A 19744-nucleotide genomic window follows, 5' to 3' on the forward strand; every position below is an offset into this window, starting at 1 on the left:
CCTATTTTGGAGCATTTACAGCATTTGATTACATGCTTGACAGTTTCAACGCTTCAGGAAAGTTTACATTACAGTTGCTACATGAAACACTCATGTGTCTCACGCAACATGTGGACAACACCTATTTTGGAACTTTGAGCCAGGTTACTTGTAAAAAAAATTAAAAATAATAATCTTGTGAACCACTTTAAGATTTTAAGAAAAGAAAGAAATGTGGTTCAGAAATTATCTGATAAATAAATAAATCCACATTATGTTTGCTACGGGAAACACTGGTGTTTCCCAGAACAATTATGTGCATGGCTGCTGTTTTGTCCTCTCGCTAGACTATATTGAAAAAGAGACAGACTTACAGCAACATCAGATGATCATTTAATGGCGTGGTCAACTGTCGAGACCCGAGACCCACCTCAGCCTCCCAACCACTTTCACAATTTCACAATTGCCCAACATGGCAACAACAGCTTTGCTGCGATCCAACTGGACTGATCTCATGACCCACTTTTGGGTCATGACCCACTGGTTGAAGACCACTGTTTTATAGCATGCTCACGGTTCTTCATGGGACATTTTGATGACCCGGCATTCTTCCCATGCGTCTCCCGCTCCTTCTGCATTTTTTCTTTCTCAAAAAAAAAAAAAAGACCTGGAAAAAAATCTATTTTTTTGGTTATACTTGCTGCCATTTCCTGCTGTGTGCAGGAGAAGCTGTGCAATACAAATGCCCACTGAATGGTCACTGCTTGATTCCTCTTTGTTCCCCGTGTGAAGAAAGAGGAAGCTGCTCATCCCTATTGTGGGACAGAAGCAGGAGGCAAAGGAACAGAAGGGAAACACGATCCCACACCACCACCATCTGATAAGGCTCTTACTGTAGTTTAGCTGTTGAATGTGGCCTGTGGCCTTCATATTTTCCCATCCTACATCCTAACAAGACTAGAAAACCAAAGCACTGAGAGTCCCAACTTCCTAATCTGTAAGTGTAAACAGGGCAACTCTGCTGGGAATGAAGCAAGCAAGGAGGGAGCAAGGACATCAGTCAGTCACCCCCATCTGGAAGAGCTGCTGAAGAAAGATTGTTGTTTATTCGTTCAGTCGTTTCCGACTCTTCGTGACTTCATGGACCAGCCCACGCCAGAGATTTCTGTCGGCCGTTGCCATCCCTAGCTCCCCCAAAGTCAAGTCTGTCACCTCCAGAATATCATCCATCCATCTTGCCCTTGGTCGGCCCCTCTTCCTTTTGCCTTCCACTTTCCCTAGCATCAGCCTCTTCTCCAGGGTATCCAGTCTTCTCATTATGTGGCCAAAGTACTTCAGTTTTGCCTTTAATACCATTCCATCAAGTGAGCAGTCTGACTTTATTTCCTGGAGTATGGACTGGTTTGATCTTCTTGCAGTCCAAGGCACTCTCAGAATTTTCCTCCAACACCACAGTTCAAAAGCATCTATCTTCCTTCGCTCAGCTTTCTTTATGGTCCAGCCCTCGCAGCCATAGGTTACTACGGGGAATACCATTGCTTTAACTATGCGGACCTTTGTTGTCAGTGTGGTGTCTCTGCTCTTAACTATTTTATCAAGATTTGTCATTGCTCTCCTCCCAAGAAGTAAACGTCTTCTGATTTCCTGGCTGCAGTCAGCGTCTGCAGTAATCTTTGCGCCCAGAAATACAAAGTCTGTCACTGCCTCCACGTTTTCTCCCTCTATTTGCCAGTTACCAATCAAGCTGGTTGCCATAATCTTGGTTTTTTTGAGGTTTAACTGCAACCCAGCTTTTGCACTTTCTTCTTTCACCTTTGTCATAAGGCTCCTCAGCTCCTCCTCGCTTTCAGCCATCAAAGTGGTGTCATCTGCATATCTGAGATTGTTAATGTTTCTTCCTGCGATTTTAACTCCAGCCTTGGATTCGTCAAGCCCAGCACGTCGCATGATGTGTTCTGCATACAAGTTGAATAGGTAAGGTGAGAGTATACAACCCTGCCGTACTCCTTTCCCAATCTTAAACCAGTCCGTTGTTCCGTGGTCTATTCTTACCGTTGCTACTTGTTCGTTATACAGATTTCTCAGGAGGCAGACAAGATGACTTGGTATCCCCATACCACCAAGAACTTGCCACAGTTTGTTATGATCTACACAGTCAAAGGCTTTAGAATAGTCAATAAAACAGAAATAGATGTTTTTCTGGAACTCCCTGGCTTTCTCCATTATCCAGCGGATATTGGCAATTTGGTCTCTAGTACCTCTGCCTTTTCTAAACCCAGCTTGTACATCTGGCAATTCTCGCTCCATGAATTGCTGGAGTCTACCTTGCAGGATCTTGAGCATTACCTTGCTGGCATGTGAAATAAGTGCCACTGTCCGATAGTGTGAACATTCTTTAGTGTTTCCCTTTTTTGGTATGGGGATATAAGTTGATTTTTTCCAGTCTGATGGCCATTCTTGTGTGGAAAATTATGGCTTAGTGCAAAGCCTACAAGCTTCCATCCGACCCCACATATTCCTTCCACACCTGATATTCAACTTTCATTGCACTATTAAGAGTAATAAGCTTATGACTGAGCTCCTCCTCCTTGGATTTGTCAAATGTTCTTTTAAAAACATCTCATCTTGTCACCATCAACCTTTGTAGTAGTGAATTCAATTAAGTTAATTAACACATTGACCTGCTTCCCACATTATATTTTATTTTATATTTTTAACTGTTCTATGGCATTTTAGGTTTTTAACTGTTTGTAATCTGCCCAATAGTTATTGGGCAGATAAAAAATGTAATGAACAATAACACTAAGCCATGATTTATTTAACCCATGGTTTATTGCCCAACCCAAGGTTTGTCAGTCAGATTAACAAACGATGATTTTTTTCTCACTCCCTGGGTGATTTCTTTCCTCCTTTGCTTGCTCTCTCCCTGTATCCCAAATGCCCTTGCAGCACTGTAGAACTGGCATGTAGACTGGCTGGTTGTTGTTGTTTTTACCACTCTTGCCTGCCACCTCTGTAGCCTGGTAAAACAACCCATTAACAATCCATAGTTCTGGGCTTACATGTAACAACAACCCATGGTTTAACTCAGAATTCACAACTCAACAAACTATTCTTTCTGGGTTGTTTAGGATTAACAAACCATGGTTTGTTAGTACAGCTGGGTTAACACATCACCACCCAGAATTCAACTATCCATAGCATGGGTTAATATCATGTATAAATCCAGTCATTGTGTCAAAGGCTTCCTCTTATTGCCAACAAACTTTATTTGGTGAATCCAAGATCTAGTATTACAAAGACTTCCCCACCTCTGTTCATAAATTTTATAAGCCTTCAATATATCTCCCTTAGTTTTTCTCCTAAATTTAGACGTTCCCAACACTTTAGCCCAGGCTTTTCCAATCTGGAGCCCTCCAGAAATGATGGACTAAAACTCCCAGCATCCCCTAGCTGACTGGGGGATGGTGGGAACTGTAGCCAAATACTCCTGGAAGGCAGCAACATTAGGGAAGTCTGCTTTAGCCTTTCCTCAGAAGGAAAGTGCTCCATCCAGTCATCATTTCAAGATAAACGATATGGTGATGTGGAAACTGGGTACAAGCCAACCTGGTTATTTTCTCTTTGTTTTGTGAATAGATCTGTCGAGAGAACATTGGCTATTGGGTGGGTTTAAAATGCAATGAATAACTTTTTTTTCAAAAAGTATTATCATGCGCTTTAATATTATCCACATTGTTGCCTAGCTAGTCAATTCTTTCAAGAAGTTGGGTGGGGAATCTATTTCGGTTGTCACATAAGCAAGGAACTATGCAGTAAGTGACCATAATTTTCCCCACCCCACTTTACAATGGGAGTTTAAATAATGGTTGTTCCTTGTGCATCTTTAATCACAGGCAGTCTTTAAATGCTTTGCAACTCTAATGTCTGCATTATCAAAGCAAATTGCAAGGGGTGTTGAAAATCTGCTCTTCAGAACTCTGGAAATCAGGAAGCAGAATATAAAAGGACAGACGAGTTGCAGGATACTGTGTTCACTCTTTCCCTGTAAAATGTTTAGATGATTTGTTAATTGGTAGGGATTTTAATTAGATTTTGAATTAGTTTTGGATAATTAGTTTTGGATAGGAGTAATTCCCCTCACAAATTTTATTCTGCAATCCATTCAATGTTGAAGGCTTGTTTGTCTGAGTTAGGTTTGATTGATGCATTGCATGCGTTGTATTGTTTGGGGTGGGATTATACCTGTGTTTTTTTGGCTATAGATCAAAATTGTTTTAGATTTTTTGGTTTCTTCTCCACTATTTTAACACATGTGATATTGATACAATTGCTATTTCGGATATTGTGAAATTATTCAAGGGTTCAATCACGTCTTATGCATCTAAGGCTTATACAAAGGGCGGGATTGTTGCATATACTTCTCAAAATAAAAAGCTTAAGGTCATGCAAGAAGAGTACTTGGATAAAACAGTGAAATCTCTATTAAGGCAATTTGCCGCTTATCCCTCCCACACCTGTATCAAAGATTAAAAAGTGCAAAATATGAATAAACTACAATCATCTAAAGTAGAATTTGTGTTTACTTGTCTGCATCAGAATCATTGGGAAAGCACAAAAAGGCCTGGCAAGATTCTGGCATTTTGGTTCAAACGGGGGGAAAAAGGATTACATTCCATTGATGAAAGATTAACCATAATATATATAATATATACAGTATATAAACCCAGAAGTCATTAATAGCAAAAACTTATTCTATATATAGGAATAATATATAGGAATGATAGGGATATAGGAATATATAGGGATGATAGGGATCTATATAGGAATACTTTATAGCAACTATATAGGAATGATAGGGATCCTACAGATCAGAAACCTGAACATTTCTATAGATTTGGTCCTTCCAAAATTGGATTTGCAGCAAAAAGAATTGCTTGCAGTGCCTTTGTGGGTGGAACCTAAGTTTGTCACTGAGAATATGAGATTGGGAAAGGTCCAAGGCCAGATCAGTTTCCCACAGAATGGAAGAAAGCACACTTTTGATTCCTAAGCCTTTTTGTCTTTATCTTAAGATACCTCAGGAACTTTACCACTGCTTTTATTTGATGCTTATATATCAGTTATCCCTAAACCTGGCAAAGACCATACCAACTGTGTAAATTGTAAGCTAATTTCCTTAATTAATGTGGATGCTAAAACATTATTAGCAACTCTTGCCAATAGGCTTCAGCGTGTCATACATACATTAATACATCCTGATCAAGTGGAATTTATTCACCAGAGGCAGGGAGCAAATATTAGGAAGAGTACAGACATTTATGGTATTGTGCACAAGCACTTGGAATATATAAAGGTCTTTATATGCAGATGATTTATTTACCAGTAGAGACTTCTATACCAAAATTATTGAAACCTTTTGTACACTTTGGGCTTTACTATAAATTGGTCAAAATCTGAATTAATGCCTACAGGTAGTATCAAGACACCCAATGTAATTAAACAATATTTTTGTTGGTGTCCAGAAGTGATTGGTGCCTGGAGATATTTCTCAAATGATTTAAGTGAATTTAAGTGCATTAATGGCAGAAATCTCTCTTGACTTGGAAAGGTGGGCATCACTTACTTGGGTTAAGGTTAACATCCTTAAGACGAAAGTTTTGCCACAGGTAATGTATATACTACATAGTACTCTTTTATAAATTTCTCAAACGTATTTTCCAAAACATTATGCAGCAGTTTAGAAGTTTTTGATTTAATATGCCTCCAGAGAGCTTCGGCTATTGGGCGGTATAAAAATGTAATAAATAAATAAAATAAATGGAATCAACTCGGTACCTGTTTCTGGCTTGATGGTGTTAGGATCTAGGTAAATTAGAGAAATGGCCGCATTTGCAATTTCAGCAGGTAGAGACTTGGCATACAATATTTCATCAGTTCTCATGTGATCCATATTCTCATGAATTTTTTTCTGGGAGTATCCAGACTTGAAAACTTTTATGTGGGTTGATAGTGGAATTTATACTTGATAATGGTTTTGTATGGATACTCATTTAGCTACATGGACTGTTTATATTAATCTATATATTTGAAACAGAAATGTCTTTTTTCTTTTAACGATGATGTAATGATTACTGTGAATTGACGTGTTTTATATCATATTCTTCCTTTTACACTTTTTATGCCTTTTTGTTATATTTGCAAATAGTTTAAGAAAAAAGATCACATGTGCTGCATAGCTGAATCTAAATGAAAAAGATATTTACATCATATGTGTTTCATAAGCTACAATATCATTTCCTACCTTGTTTATTTTTAATAGAAAACATGAACTCTGGACTGTAAACACTTAATAAAATCTCATGTTTCACAATGCAGCATTTGAGGTATTTTATTGATATAGTAATCTTATTTCAAAATGGCATTATTACAAAATGTAAAAATCCAGCTAAACCAGAAAAATTGAGACATTTTTTTCCTGGGCCTTCAGAGTTACTGATCTTACCCTCCAACTCTTATCACACAATCACAATCCCCATTGCTGGCCTGATTACACAGGTGCAAGATGTGCCAGAATGGCCTGGTATAGATAAATACATCAAGAAAGGCAAAAGCTGTAAAGCTAAATGCATGCAACAGGTTCTACCAGGAAAAAAACCCTCAAAAGATAACCGTAAGTGAGATCTACAGAGAATTGCAGAGGCAAGAGTTCTGTTTTAGTCATCTTTGTCTTTTGCTCCATGTTTAAGGATGCGTGTGAACTCAATGTAACTGAAATTGCCCTTTTTATCAATTGGTGCCTCTCTGAACAGCTCATCTACTTCTTCATCCGTAAACCTGTCTCCCATTGTCGTCAGCAATTCTCTCAAGTAGTCTTCTTGAATGAAGCCTAAAAATATTAGGAGAGAAAAAAATCATTCAGATTTTCATAAGCTGTTAGTACCATACGATATGCTAACACCCAGGGCAGAATCCAGGATTGCATGAGCAGACTTTCCTCTCCCCAACTCAAGAATCACCTCCAGAGGGCCTGGGGCCCCACCCTATGGCAACAGATTCTGAGGAGGTACAGGGTTTACAGGCAACAGGGAAAATCCCCCCCCCCAATTATACTGACAAATAGTTGTTAGCGCAACTACTTAATTGGATTTCACCCCCGAGATTGAGAAAAAGCTTTTATCGAAATAGAAAATGTTACAGCTTTTAAACTTTCATTGATACAATAATTGGACTATACAATTACATGCTTCAGGAAATAAGGGACCCATAACCTGGATCAGACAATTAAAAATGTATTTGTAGTTCTCAGCTAGCAAATTCTAGGATTAAAAAAGGATTTAAATGTAGCCTTCTCTTTAAATTAACTCCTAGGTTTCAAAATTGATGTTTGTATAACTGCAAGCAGAAAGTCTCATGTGCCAGGATTTATTTATTTATTACATTTTTATACCGCCCAATAGCTGAAGCTCTCTGGGCGGTTCACAAAAATTAAAACCATAATAAAACTACCAACAGGTTAAAAACACAAATACAAAATACAGTATAAAAAGCACAACCAGGATAAAACCACGTAGCAAAATTGATATAAGATTAAAACAGAGTTAGAACAGTAAAATTTAAATTTAAGTTAAAATTAAATGTTAAAATACTGAGAGAATAAAAAGGTCTTCAGCTGACAACGAAGAGTACAGTGTAGGTGCCAGGCAGACGTCTCTGGGGAGCTCATTCCACAGCCAGGGTGCCCCAGTGGAGAAAGCCCTCCTCCTAGTAGCCACCTGCCTCACTTCTTTTGGCAGGGGCTCACAGAGAAGACCCCTGTAGATGATCTTAAGGTCTGGGCAGGTACATATGGAAGGAGGCGTTCCTTCAGATAACCTGGCCCCAAACCATTTTGGGCTTTGAATGTCAATACCAGCACTTTGAATCGGGCCCGAACCTGGACTGGCAGCCAATGAAGTTGTAAAAGGACTGGCGTAATGTGATCTCGCCGGCCAGGATTGTGTCAATGATTGCCAGACAGCAAGGAAACAGCTATCACTGCAACCTTGGGATAGATAGCTGATCTCTCATCCTGGCCTCATATTGTTTTGCAAGAAAAGTACCTCGGTTCCAAATTAAGGGGGGAATCATCCTAATCAAAGAGGACTGTAATTTAAGAATGGCTCAAAAAATGTAAGACCAAAGATCTCAAAATAGGGATGGAGAACCTATGGCCCTCCAGAAATTGTTAGACTACAACTCCCATCATCCCTCACTATTGGCCATACTGGCCTGGGTTGATGGGAGTTCAAGTCCAACAACATTTGGAGAATCACAGGTTTGCTATCCCTGTTTTAAAATAAAATGTATTTCAGACAGTATTAACTTATCATAAAGATTTTGGTATTTGTATAATCCCATTTCCTCAAAGAACAGGTATGTATCCTGTGAGTCCTATGCACTACCTAAGATTTTTAATTTGCCCAAAGCTGCGTTTGCAAATATTAAGGCTGTGCAGTCCTGTTTCTCATTGATTGCAAATATTATGGCTGTGCAGTCCTGTTTCTCGTTGATTCCAAATATACTGTCATTCACAACCCTTATTTTGCAGCTGCCCTTTCTCTTTTGCTGCTTGGGAGGCTTTTCACTACTGAAAAGCAAATAATTTATTAAGTCCACTTTATAATCAAGAGTTCATAATGAAGAACCTGCCCCCCAAAAAGGCATCTGATACTTTAGCTGCTTACCTGTTGCTTCTTCATCAAAGCAAGCAAAGGCATTTCTGATTACATCTTCTGGATCAGTGCCATTTAATTTCTCTCCAAACATGGTGAGAAACATAGTGAAGTTTATAGGTCCTGGAGCCTCATTCATCATGGCATCTAAGTATTCATCAGTCGGATTCTTCCCTACAATCAAATTTTAACATTTTAAAGACAATCCATAGTATCACTTGCAGTATCAATTCTATTTCATAATGCAGTTCTAAAATGTTAAGATAAATCTCCAGGCACCATATCTGGGAAAGAGACAAGGAAAGTGATTTCCCCCCCTTCACACACCTAACTGGAATAAAGGGGGGAAAGTAATTACCCAGTGAAGCAAGCATATCATGCAGGTCTTCTTTGTCAATGAAACCATCTCTGTTTTGATCAATCATATTGAATGCCTCTTTGAATTCTTGAATCTGTGACTGATCAAACATAGCAAACACATTGGAAGTAGCCCGCTGAGGACGCTTCTTAGTGGTCTTAGTCTTTGCCCTTTTGCTCGACATGTTGGCTGTTGGATTCTAAAAAAGAAAGAAAATACAGTCACTGAAAACTATAGTACTGAAGAGAATGTAGCAGCCTGTGGGACAGATATGGTCTTTACAAGGCTAGTTTGCCTGATTCAAACACATGATAAGGACAATTATAGTTTTTCATTTTAAAAAAAACTTTTGTCATTGAACTGTGTAATATAGACACTAAAGTATCTTAAAACAAGATAAATAGTAAGGGTTAGAGCACTTCCTTGTGGTTTGGATTAGAGGAAAGATGTTCAAATTCCTGCTAGCCAAGATACTCACTGGGTATTCTTGGGTACATCACATTCTCTTAAACTAACCAACCTCACAGTGTAGTTGTGAAGCTTAACACCTTACTCTTCTGAGTTAAAGGATAGGCTACATGTGTAAAAAATAAATGAAGGGATTATTTTAGACAGCACATTTATTACTTTAAAATTTGGAACTAGCAATACTGGAATTTTCAGCCACATGAGATCAGCAGTCCCCAACCTTTTTGGCACCAGGGACCGGTTTCATGGAAGACAATTTTTCCACAGACCGGGGGTGGGTGGGTGGGTTTGAGGGGATGGTTTTGGGAAGCTCCCCCCGCCCGCCCCCCCCCCCCACTCCAGCATCCCGGCTTTGCTTTGGCTGGGTGGGCGCCCATGCGAAGCGAAGTGAGGACGCTGGGGTGGGTGGGCGGCTTCGGAACAGCGCACCCGGAAGTTGCTCTCCCAGAGTGGCTTCCAGCCGGGTGTGCTATTCCAAAGCCGCCCCATCCCACCCCAGCGCCCTGGCTTCGCTTAGGCTGGGCAGGCGAGATGGCGCCCCGCGCCCAGGTACGCTGGGGTCGGGGTGGGTGGGGGTGGGTGGATGAAAGCAGCTCACCTGCGCGGCCCGGTTCCTAAATTTGTTTTTCTCACTAAAGAGAAAAACATTTTTTTTTTGCCACACATCAGGATTTTGTCCTAACTCAGGGGCAGTTTGTGGTGTATGGTAATAGTCACTAGAAGGTATGCAGTGGTCAAACATAGTTCTACAATGTTAACAAGCCCTAGTTCAGATATCCCCTACTTACAAATAGTTTGTAAAGAGTGAAAAGTAAGGTATAGGTAAATAATTTTCAATCACTTGTGCTATAAATTTCATTTGAAATAGAGATTGTAGTGTTGTAAATAAGCATTTACAACAAATAAGCATTCAAAAAATTGGTGTGGAAAAAATGAGATTGATGTCTCACTGGAAGATATTAGAAACATAATCATTAAATAAGATTCCTACTACTTCAGATGTATGAATTTTAATACTATAAGATGCACTACTATTTACTTCTAAAAATTTACAAATCTTGAAGGTGTTAAGAATCTTATTTAATTGCCTAACTCAAGTAGGAGCAGAACCAGCAATACTGTAGGATGTGTTCGTTAACAACGTCTTTATCCTTTGTATAAAAGGGAGGAAATTATCTAGGAGAAAATTACAAAAGGTTATGCTTAAAGGTAAGCAATGTAAATCATTAACAATGCTGGGATCATCCCTTTTATAATATTTGTACCACTTTTTACAACACTACAATCTCTATTTCAAATGAAATTTATAGCACAAGAGATTGAAAATTAGAACTATATTCACTAAAAGATCAGCCGAAAGAAGTTCACCCTTATTATAACAACACAACTGCTATTTTACAGATGAGAAATCTGTAAAATAACATTGATTTTAATCCCAAAAAGACTCAGTCACTTTAATACTAGCATAGATAGGCAGGACATCCTGTAACTCAAGCCCGTTAAAAGTTCCCTATACAAATGAAAGCCTATTACAGACCTCTACTTCAGATCTATAAACTAACTGTAAGTAGTTTATTAGCATTAAAAGAAAACACATTGTTTTGGGAACAATTATAACATCTTGAAGTCAATGTTACCATTACCCTGCAGTTGGGGTCTGCCTTCTATAAAGAACTTCTTCAGATAGCCTTACATGCAGTTACAATCATTATTACAATGTCTAAAACCTGCTATAATGTAGAATACTGGAAAACTGCATTTCAAAAATCAAATTTGCTTCAGTTTGCCAATATTACACCAATATTAAGCACTATTCAGAAACTCTTACGTTTACAAACAATTTTCCTCACAAAGTACCAGGCGTACATCTCTCCGAGATAAAATCCTTACCATATCTGAATATAACACTCCAGCTCAACAGTTTACCAAGCTCTCAAATGGCAAGAAAAGACGTTGTACACGAGTTATATTCTAGGGGGAGATCTACAAATAGCAACACTGATTTCATCCACTGATTAACTTCACAATTTAAAACTTGTGTTCCATCTACAACAGTCCTCTGACACAGAAGAACACAAATTACTGCCTGACTAAAAATAAGCTAAAGTACAAGTCATCCAACAAACATTCGTTGCCCTACAACGAGAATAGCTTAACAAGCACAATGCATAATATGGAAACTTCAAGTACCTTCAATTCTCTCTCGATTTGAACACCTGATCTACCATTCACACAAACCAAAATACTTAGATTTAAATAGATTTAGGACCACTACAACCATTTCCCCCACAAAGATGTAATTTCCATGTAGGAGAGGAACATACACTATGTGTATATGATCATGCAGTGTGTACACTTCTCATGACCACCATGTGTAGCCCCTTGTCAGCTCTGTGCAAATATCACTCTCATTTATCCAATCCACTGGTTATTACTAGTTGGAATATGTATTAATGAAGTAGACATGCACATGAGGAAGGTTAAGAAGGAAGAGACAAACCAAAGAGGAATTTAAAGTAATACTGCAGTATGTTTAATCTCAAAAATTGATATAGGGAATTGATTCACATGCTCAAATTCAACATCTGAAGAGTTTTGGACATACTCCATCTATATAATACTCTCCAAATATAAAACCAATTTGAATTTCAATTTTTTATAATGAACTACCAAGCACACAGTTCAGATGGCATTTAACCCATGACCAGGTGCAGCACTACCCACTCAAGTATAGTTGCTGTGCAAATCTGACGAGCATGGTTTATGCAAGAGTTATTTAACCCTCACATAATCCCCACTTGTCTGGCACGACAACCCCTATGTGGGGGTTACATATTCAAAATGGCAGCCACACATACTACAGCCTTAAATAACCACAGTGGGTTTATCAGGTTTGTTTGCTTTCCTCAAAGGTTTTTGGTACATCAAACCTCAGGACTTTACCAAGTCTGCTGATATCTATCTCTTGTACATGGGTAGTGTTGGTTTGGCTACGTAAGGACTGGCACTTAGAGAATTAAGATCTCAATTAAGTCATTCCTAGCAAAAGCCAACTGAACATGAACTGCACCTGGCTGCCTGGAAAGACCCATTTTCTTAATCTATAATGCACCTTCACACTAGCTATCTTCATGGTAATTATACCTTTTATTCCCAACTGTAAACTACATGCCTAGCTTCCATTAAAAATTATTTCCAGGTGACCAGTCAGAGAAGCTTCACCTTTCAGGATGGGGAACAGGGGAGAAGAGGACTAAGAACTTCCACAGCCTTATTTGCAGAGCCGTTATTTAGTCCGAGTCATTTTTTTTTAACTTCACAAATTTAAAAGGTTATTCTTAATGGGGCTATATTGTCCCAAATGTCCTTAATTTTAAGTTTTTACAGCAGTGGTTTACTGACAGGTTTGAAGGTGACTTCCCTTGAACAAAAGCCCCTGTGTGGTGGTACAGAAACACAATTGTATTAGCTTCCAGTTCCAATATTAGCGGAATTCTTATAAAATCAAGGAACCCTAGGAAGATGTTTACAGACCTTTCATTTCATTACTGAAATATATTTGAGATAATCAAGAGCTGAGTATGCAAATAGTCTATTTTTACTAATTTACCTCAGCAAAAGTTTGACTTCATCTTTATATTTGGGTATTAGTTCAAACTTAGCTATTGAATCAGTGGAGTTTTTACTTCTGGAGTTGTTTGATTTGGCTTACATAGCAATGAATATTGCAATTTGAATCTTAGCCCAGTGCAACTCCCCCTTGAACATGGCTTCCTTTGGAATGCACTGGGCAGGATGATCTATGAGAGCTGGGAAAATATTTCAGATTCCTAGGCACCAGCAGCAAATGTTGAATGCCCAAGATTTTTTCCAGTACTATTTTATACAGCCGCTATTACGATGAAATGACCAACTTCATGCTCCAAGTTCTACATATTTAATACTACTTCCATGTTTACTCTGGGCTAGCTCTATTTTCATTAAACTACTTACTATATGTAGTTCCATGGTGATTTGGGAAAGTTTACATCCTCTCCATATTTTGCAAGGATGGAGATAAAAAGATTTACCCTGAAACTGCTATGATTATTTGTTTACAAGGACAGCCCTCATTTTAGGGTTTGGCCTTTGTTGGAAACAAAGCAAGTTGTCAAGTGTCCTTTGCCCTCAAACTAGGGAAGTTTCAGTAAGATATACTACTAGAGTTAACAATTCACTTTTAGCAATCAAAAAATCCCTCAAGCACAGTATATGAATGTTCACAAATAGTAATTGTGTTTGTCTGCTGCACCAAAAACAAGTTCTTGTGGTCTGAGGGGAAGGCAGTATCTTAGTGGGGCACATGCTTTGCGAGAAGGTCCCCTGTTCAGTCCTTGGCATCTCCAGATAGGCTGGGAAAGAACCCTGCCTGAAACCCAGGAGAGCTGCTGCCAGTCAGTCCTGACAATATTGGGCTAGATGGACCAATGGTAGGACTAAGTATACAGCAACATCCTAGGTTCCTATAGATAAAATAATAACTTATTTCATTTATTTCCCTCTCCTCTTTGCTCTTAAGGCATTCAAGCATGGTTCTACAAGAAATCTGGGAGGGGCAGAGGAGAAAAGGATGGAAAGTCACCCAGTGAGCTTCATGACTCAACAGGAAATTGAACTTAGGTCTCCCTATCTTAGCCCTATACTCTAGCCACTCCACCATACCAGACTGGAATAAGTTTGGGTAGGGTGACCATATGAAAAGGAGGACAGGGCTCCTGTATTTTTAACACTTGCATAGAAACAGGAATTTCAGGTGTCATTTGTAGATATGGTGAACCTGGTGAAATTCCCTCTTCATCACAACAGTTAAAGGTGCAGGAGTTATACTTGAGTGACCAGATTTAAAAGAGAGCAGGGCACCTGCAGCCTGTGAACTCAGCTGCTTTTTGTTGGCAGCCAAAGTGCCCTGCGGAATATTTTGTTTAGGAAGCCCTTCTGCAGTCAACCGACAAGACTAAAAACCTCTATGCAGTCTTCCCCAAGCAGGTGTCCTCCAGATCTGTTGGCCTACAACTCTGAGAACCCCCCAGGAAGCATAGGTGGGCTAGTAGATGCTATAAGTTGTAGTCCGATACAACTGTAGGGCACCCACTTGGGGAAGGCTGAACTACACACACACACGGCCTAGGCGGATCCACTGGGCTGCGTTTCGACAGCCATTTCCTGATAGTCTTATTTCTGCGAAGTACACTGCAGCCTCCTTAAGCATAGCAAAAATAGGAAAGGAAGCCTTCCCTTCACTGTTTATTTTTTGGCTGTTTAAAACATTTTAAAAAACGTGACTCGGAAATTACAGCGTTTCTTACCACACCCCACCCCACCCCGAATTCAATGAACCAAGCGACCACATCACTGGGCAACCCCTCAACAAAATGGGGGATTGGACAGAGTCTCCCCACCTCGTGTCAGTTGACAAGCTGTCGAGGCCACCGGCGACAGAGAGGAGAAGCGACGAGTCAACGGTTTCAACCCTCTTCGCCATTTGAACAAGCGCCATGACAGCCGCACCCGGCCCCGACGCGCTTCCCGAGGGAAAACTGCGCTATCCCAGGCGAGCTAGGCCTAGCGGCCCCTCCCCTCAGCGGCGAGCCACGGAAACTCAGGAGCACCAGACTTCCCGTAACCGCGGGGGGATGAGGGTGGAAACCCCCCCCCCGCAACCCCTCCACGGTCGCCTCTCTCTTGTCCACCCCCGTCCACTCCCCCAAATGCGCCCGCCTACCAACCGAAGCCTTTCGCGCGCTCTCACCTGAGCGGCAGGGGAATTGATTCGACTTAGGGAGCACCCAAGCAGGCACCAACGGCACAGAGCGAAGGAATTGAACAGTCTCGGCACTTCCGGAGAACGCAACACCGGGACGAACTATTGTCTCGCCAGCGGAGGGGGGGACGGAATGGAATGAGACGACTCCGTCAGTAAAAAAAAGAAAAATTAAGCCAGAGAAGGGTCGGCAACAGACTTCTTTTCCCTCCTTCGCTAAGGTCTAAGACATTGGCTGGGAGCACAAAACCCCGTGGGAAAGAATCATTGGCTCAGCCGTTTCCTCCGTTCACTGCTGTTTGAATTGGTACAGTCCAGTGCTCTCACCGCATTCCAGAGAACGGGGCGTGGTCAGAAGGGAGGGGCAGTTCAGAGCGAACGAGAGCGCGCGCGCGTGAGAGAGACAGACAGAAAGGGGCTGATGACCTTGTAAGGGAATTGAGAAGCCTTTCCTGTTTGTCAGTGTTACGAACCGCGCTGGTGACGGCACTGGGCTCGCGCGGGTCGAGGTGGAATGCCCCAGGAGGCGGGTGGCGATGGTAGCGGAACGCCAGCCCCACTGGCTGTAATGGGCGGCACTGCTGCTGCTGTCTCGCTTTCCAGTGTCAGGAAGTTCCGTGTACCCTCTGTCAGTTCCACCATTACCAAGCGCCGGGAAAAACTAGAAGCTCAGCCGCACCATTTCAGACGAAAGGTTACAAATACAAAGGCTTTCCTATATAAAACCACAAAGGGTTGCATGCAGGTTTGGTCCTAACTGGAGCATTGGATACAACCGAAAGCGCCCTCCTTTAAAGGCGCCGTTAAAGATTAGCAAACTGTACGTGGTAAATTTCGTAGGCTGGAATTCGTTTCCTGTGATACTGATGTCTGGGAAAGGGTTCTGGACGCTTCTGTAGCCTGATTAAGAATAGCCAAAAACGTAGCTGCCGATGATGCTTGAAAAATTGATTCCCACGCCTGTTTTTCACCGCAGCCCACCGAAATGCATTGCTATTTCCTACCATAAAGATAAAAACAGCGAACATTTCCCTGGGGTTTCACAGAGTTGAGAACACAATCTTGGAGAAATTCCAAAACTGCTCCAAAGTTAGCATGCTGTCTTACAGCTAAGAACCTTTGGAAGTTTTTTTTTCCCGTGCTGTAAATGTACAGTTTAGTTGTGTGGAATCCAGACCTCTGTTGTTGTTGTTAATAATAATAACAATAACTGGAGGAGCTCTTTTGATTAGACATGGATGTTTTCTAAATACCCAAATCACAGTAATAAGTTGTAGGGGGGAAATGGGAAATACCTTGCCTCCTGGTGGGGAATACTTATGTGGCAGCCTATGACAGAATATCAGTAGTGATATTCATGAGTGAAACTGTTTAGATAAAAACAGAAGAAACAGGAATTTCTGTTTACATCCTTATCCAAGTTCCTGAGGAAGTGAGGCAAGACCCCACTTGCTCCCAGTGCTTACTAATAGGCAAGAGGAACTGGCAAGTTCTTCTCTCTCCTGCATAAGGAGAAAAAATGTTACTATTCCTGTCCTTCTCCAAAGCTTTCTACAAGACCCTGCCTCTTCCTACATCTGTCTGCTTGCTAGAGATCCAGAGGGAGGCAAATACATTCCTGACAGAAAGCATTGGAGGACAGAAATGGCAAGCTTCTCTTCCATTTCTTTCCTCCCTCAAAACCTTCAGGATGTTTTCTAGAGCCCTCTAGCTGTCACAGAGGACTTGGAAAAGAGGTCCGTCCCCCCTTTGACTGTGGGATGAGGACAGATAGAGGTTTGGCTGGTAGAACCCTGATAGCATATACAGATGGAAGGCTGGGATGGAAGCACAGATACAGGGAATGCTTAAGGATACGCAAGCATGAATTTACCCTCATTTTACCCCTCATTGTAATAAGCTTGCAGTCTAAGCCAAGCCCTGGTGACGTTTACCCATCCCTGCTCCATAATCCACTCTTGTACCCTGGATAAACAAGTAACACAAATGACAAAAAAACTGTACATCAATAAATTTAATAAGATATATTGGTGGCTACAGGCAAATAAATTTCATTGTGTTTAGAGTACAGAACAAAGTCTGTGTTGCAAATGGGTTTCAAGCCAACCTGTTTTGTTGAGGAGCATATTTAAATAGCTTACCTCCATTATGCCAGCAGATGGCAGACAAGGCACTAATGCATGACAGTGTCACAACCCAGCCCCTACCTGTATAGACTATTAACAATGCCAACAAGGGATGGGATGTATGCATATGATATTCCATTGAGAGGGGCTTAACCATCTAAACCTTAGCACAGCCTTCCTCAACCTAGTACCTCCAACTCTGACCAACAATTGGCCATGTTGGGTGGGGATGATGGGAGTTGTAGTATGAAATACCTTCAAGGCATCAGGCTGGGTTTCGAAAGGCAGAAAAGAAACAGGCGAAAAATATATAATGTACCTTCAGGAATAAAGAATAGCACCATGTTTTAAAAGCCTCTATCTGAAGTCCTTTTTAAAAGCTCATTGTAAATGACAGAATTTAGGCGATTTTTGAAGAAAGTTCAGGCTAAGACTCCAATCACAGATTACTTTAAAGACTTAGGCCTTAGCTAGACCTAAGGTTTATCCCGGGATCATCCTGGGGTTATCCCTATTCATGTAAATGACACAGGATATTCTGGGAGCAGGCAGGGATGACCCCAAGATAAACTTTAGGTCTAGCTAAGGCCATAGATAGCAGTTACATCTTTATCTTCTTCTTTACTCTAGTTATTAAAGTACATGTTTAAGTAAAGCAAATGGCAATATAAATTACAGGCATGGGGGCTGCAATCTAGATTGTAGTGGCACTGTGTGTGATGGGCAGGTTAAAGCCCTTACCCCCACATGCTGGGATCCAAATCTGAATCCGGACTCCTGTACTTACTGTACAATAAACAAACCTGCAGCAGCTGACTGCATCTTTAAGGGCACAATCCTATGCATATGTAGACAGAAAAAAGTCCTAGAACTCCTATAATTCCCCATCCAGCCATACTAGTTCAGGAATGCTGGGGCTTGTAGAATTTTTTCCGATCTAAACATGCATAGGATTGCACCCTGCATTAATGTGTGCTTTGGCCCTTAAGTCAGCATGTGTAAAATGGTAAATCATATTGATTTCAATTGAAATAATTTTCAAGTCAAATGTGCTTAAGATTTTGACCTACAAAACTGAAGGAATATTTTGGAACAGGTATAATATCTGTGGTTAATGACAGAACATCCAAGAACCAGTATATAGACTTCTTCATCAGAGAAAAGTTTGATTGAAAACCACAGCTGAAAAAGCAGGAGATGTAGCTATTTGGCTCATGGTGCACCCTTTGAAAATGTAATTCCCTGGGGGGTTTGGAAATGTTGGAATGAACCACAACCCTTTGAAGAGCCTGCAAGAGAAAATAAAGACATGCTGCTTCACAGAGTAAGCAAGTAAAACAATTGAAGGGGAAATACATATATTTATATATAATTCTACTCTGAGGAATCTCATCTACAAAGATGTAAGTTAATATATTGGTATAAACGTAATATTTTTAATAGTGACAGTTGAGGCAGAACAAAAAATGTTTTGCTAATCAATATGAAGATTCCCCTCCTAGAATCAAATGTTTTCCTTTCACAAAAGCTCTCCTTGATTTGTTTTTCTAGAAGTCACACACACACACACACACACACACACACACACGTAATTGAATATAAGGTATATAGCAAGAGGAATACAAATCTGGACTGTTCTTAGGCAATACTGCATTAAGATTTTTCAGTATTTATAGTAATGACAAAATTTAGAAACAAATAGAAATGAAGGACAAGAATTACAATTAAGATTAGCTCCCCCTGCCACGACACAGGCTCTGAACAACAGGCCTGGCCGCGGACACACCCTGCTCAAGCTCAGCCCCACCACTTGAGGAGCCTGAGGCGAGGGACAACCACCGCCTTTCTCCAAACTATATGGAGAAAGGGGTTAAATTGGAAGGATTTCAGCAATAAATTAAAGCGCTGTGAATTATATGTACTGATGTGAATTATTGTCAGAGTGGGTGTTAAATGTAAATAATTGCAGATGATAATTACCAAACAGACATGTGGGATTTTTGTGGTAGTTAAAACAAACTGATTAAAATTTTATTTTAAAAGTTCACAAGCTTTGTTTCATAATAAAATATTTCAAAAAATCTTTTTAAAACCTCTCATCCAATCCTTTCACTCTTCTCATACACGCTTTCCTTTCTCTCACACATTCACTCTTGAACTTTCTTTATTATCAGTATTGATTAATATACACCGACTGACTATCATATCAGCACAGCATCCTCAAAAGACACCAACACAACCTCAAATTCTACAGAACCCAAGTGCTCTACACACCAAGAGCTAACACACAGGGAGCTAA

The 19744-nt window shown here is 40.4% G+C and overlaps 1 protein-coding gene across 2 annotated transcripts; it reads right to left on the bottom strand.

The window, feature by feature from the left end:
- Positions 1–6354: 6354 nt before the first annotated feature.
- Positions 6355–15405, bottom strand: LOC134401543 (myosin regulatory light chain 2, smooth muscle minor isoform). Of its 2 annotated transcripts, none has more exons than XM_063130589.1 (4): positions 15308–15405; positions 9052–9250; positions 8706–8867; positions 6355–6868 (listed from the first exon to the last, which is right to left on the bottom strand). In XM_063130589.1, exons 2-4 carry the CDS (start codon positions 9233–9235, stop codon positions 6696–6698), a joined length of 519 nt encoding a protein of 172 aa, XP_062986659.1. In that variant the 5' UTR covers positions 9236–9250; positions 15308–15405; the 3' UTR covers positions 6355–6695. The 2 variants fall into 2 exon arrangements, with proteins under 2 accessions (XP_062986659.1, XP_062986658.1); XM_063130588.1 differs by lacking the exon at positions 15308–15405 and adding an exon at positions 11410–11511.
- Between the last annotated feature and the right edge of the window lie 4339 nt (positions 15406–19744).

This window comes from Elgaria multicarinata, chromosome 7 (assembly GCF_023053635.1).
Source record: "Elgaria multicarinata webbii isolate HBS135686 ecotype San Diego chromosome 7, rElgMul1.1.pri, whole genome shotgun sequence".
Lineage (NCBI taxonomy): Eukaryota > Metazoa > Chordata > Lepidosauria > Squamata > Anguidae > Elgaria > Elgaria multicarinata.